At 46.8% G+C, this 2,686-nt stretch overlaps 1 protein-coding gene across 1 annotated transcript; it reads right to left on the bottom strand.

Moving 5' to 3' along the window:
* Nucleotides 1-868: 868 nt before the first annotated feature.
* On the bottom strand, nucleotides 869-2,502 carry LOC117148586 (40S ribosomal protein S12, mitochondrial). The gene is made up of 2 exons (XM_033316058.1): nucleotides 2,273-2,502; nucleotides 869-1,294 (listed from the first exon to the last, which is right to left on the bottom strand). The coding sequence occupies exons 1-2, from the start codon at nucleotides 2,322-2,324 to the stop codon at nucleotides 924-926; spliced, it is 423 nt and encodes a 140-aa protein (XP_033171949.1). The 5' UTR covers nucleotides 2,325-2,502; the 3' UTR covers nucleotides 869-923.
* Between the last annotated feature and the right edge of the window lie 184 nt (nucleotides 2,503-2,686).

The raw sequence follows: 2,686 nt of genomic DNA on the forward strand, positions 1-2,686 counted from the left end.
CATCCGAGGATGTGGACAAAAAAGACATCTACACGGCGACAGCTTCGACGTCGGCTAACTTAAAAAGGATCCTTCGATGTATTTGCCTAACGGTCTCTGCGACTGTCCATTCTGCGGATGGGTTAACGGTGAGTCCTGCGCAGGACACTCCCGAAACGACTTTGATTCGGACCGACAATTCGGGTTGAGGAGAGTAACTGAGGATCCCACAACTATGAACTGTGCCTGTAATTATAGTTTGATATTAGATAGTTTGCAATCAGAGATATTTACATTTTGTGCCCATATGCATTTCATCTTCAGCGAATGATAAATCGTAGAAGCCCAAACCCAAACCCAAGCCAAGCTCGTAATTAGCAATTGCACTTGTGATCAGAACTGATCAATCCGTATTTAAGTCCCAGTTCTTTAAAGAAGATACTTCCCCTTGTGGAAGGACTCAATTTTCTTAGCTAATTTTCGGCAGTCACCCAGCAGGATTCCCAAAAAGGACCAACTACTACATCGATTTTCCATTGAACTTCGTAGCTGTGAAGAGTGGGCGTATTGCAGTGACGCCCATTTCAGCTAACGATTATTTGGCAGAAAATTTGCAATTCTGTTAAAAAGCAAACAGGATTCATGCAAAAGGATTTGCCAGCTAAAGCGTAAAATGCCGTTTAAGACCATTTTCCCCTGAGAGACCCGGCTATTCTTAGGTAAAGATGATGCGACAGCCTATTGACTTAAGATTACGAGAATGCAGCCAACCGAAAGGAGATCCTGACTGAGCCCGTTCACTTGTCACTACTCACTCACTTACCTCTTAAGCCGGCTGAGCTGCATAATTTTCCGTAAAAAACAAACAATAATAAGAACGACGCATCCGTCTGTTGATTGTGGAGCTATGCATTTGAACAACGTGATTAGGAAGTGGTTAATAACTATTGGCTCTTCTTGATGACGTGCGCCAAGTCGTAGACTCCGCGCACAGCCTTCAGCTTCACGCCGGGCACGTCCTGCAGACGCCCCACGCGGCACAGTACGATGTTGTGCTCCTGCAGGTTGTGCCCGATGCCGGGGATGTAGGCCACCATCTCCTTGCCGGTGGAGAGGCGCACCAGCACGCACTTTCGATTGGCCGAGTTCGGCTTCTTGGGCTTCTTAATCAGCGTCTTCAGGACGACGCCCTTGGCGAAGGGCTTTCCATCAAGCGGCTGGCGCGGCGGCCGCGTCTTTATGTGCGGTCCGCTGCGGTGCATCTGCTGCAGCGATGCCATTCCACGGACGGCGGTCTCATAGCTGCACTGGATGGCTGGCAAAGAAGTGAAAGAGTTAGATATGTCGCTTAAAAAAAAACCAGTACTCATGATCATGATCATCTATAAAGGTAATACTTCTAGTAGAAACTCCTTGATTATGAGCAAGTGGCTAGACTATGAACACACAAGGGTTCGGCCATCGACTCGATTGAGAATGCAATGATGGGAGCGAAAGAGATCGGTCGAAATCAATAAAGCACGACTGTACCGGCTTCGAAATGCGGACAAAAGGGTCACTTCCACGGACAGTTGGTCAGTGATTGACAATGCCCGCTGGTTCTGTGCTGGCTCCTTTGTCATGCGGCTAATCTCTGTGGAAATCGAGAATTGTGGAACGGAGTTGGCGGCTGGCGACAATAATTGCGGCCAAATGACGCGCAAGCATGGGAGTACTCGCTCCGAATCCTGTCAAGCCTTTTTGGCCAGAAACAAAGCGACGCAGCAGCGTTTTCAATTATAAATATGCCAAATGCCACACACAACACAAGCGGCAGGTAATAATTTCCATATGCAGGATTGCCGGACAAACAAATCCGGCACCTATTGTCCCCTAAACTGCGACCTTTTTTTGCGGTTGAACATTTCTATTGTTTCCGCGCTTTTCCTTCTTTTTCGGGGTGACAGGTTTTCAATTATTTTACCAATCTAAAGCGGGGGAGCTGCGGAATGTGCATGTGCATGTGAAACTGGCAATGAAAATATTCGCATGCGAAAAGTGCGGCCGCCACGCGCTGCCAAAACTCAAACTCAAAAAGAGTTGGGAAAACCTGGGGAAATGCAGGAAAGTCGGGGGAAAACAAACACTTATGCGCTCCCGCTTTATTTGGTTTGCACTTCGCAGCGGAAGGGTGGCTAAATGCGCCAAGTCACGGACTTCTAGGGGCCAGTTCCTGCGTAGGAGCAGCTCATGCCCACAAAATCAATTAAAATATTCGTTTTTAATGCATTTAACTTGTTTTAGTTAAGCTTACCCTGCGAAGCCAACTGTTTCGTAATGCCAAAGGATTGCCGCAGAAAATTCATGCTCTCGGAGTTCTGTTCAGCTTGTTCGTGGTACCAGCCGTTCCTCGGATTGGTGGCGCTTGTTCGGAAGCTATTTAGTCGGCCTCTTGTGTTATAAAAGCGCTAAAATAATTAATAATCTAATTCCAATTCAGTTCTAATGTGACAATCAGCTGTTGTTGTCCTAGAGCTGGCACAAGTGTCGATAGTCACGCATGGCAGTCAAGTATGGTAGGTGCGCTCGCTAAGAAATGGTGGGTGTATTCGCTAGTGAGCGCCATATGAAGGCGGGATTTTTAAAAATGGTACTCAAATATATGAAAATCCCAGTATCTTGAATGCCAGCACTTAAATTTCCCATCATTAGAACAAAAATACCGGGA

The sequence above is a fragment of the Drosophila mauritiana genome, chromosome X (genome assembly GCF_004382145.1).
Source record: "Drosophila mauritiana strain mau12 chromosome X, ASM438214v1, whole genome shotgun sequence".
Taxonomy (NCBI): domain Eukaryota; kingdom Metazoa; phylum Arthropoda; class Insecta; order Diptera; family Drosophilidae; genus Drosophila; species Drosophila mauritiana.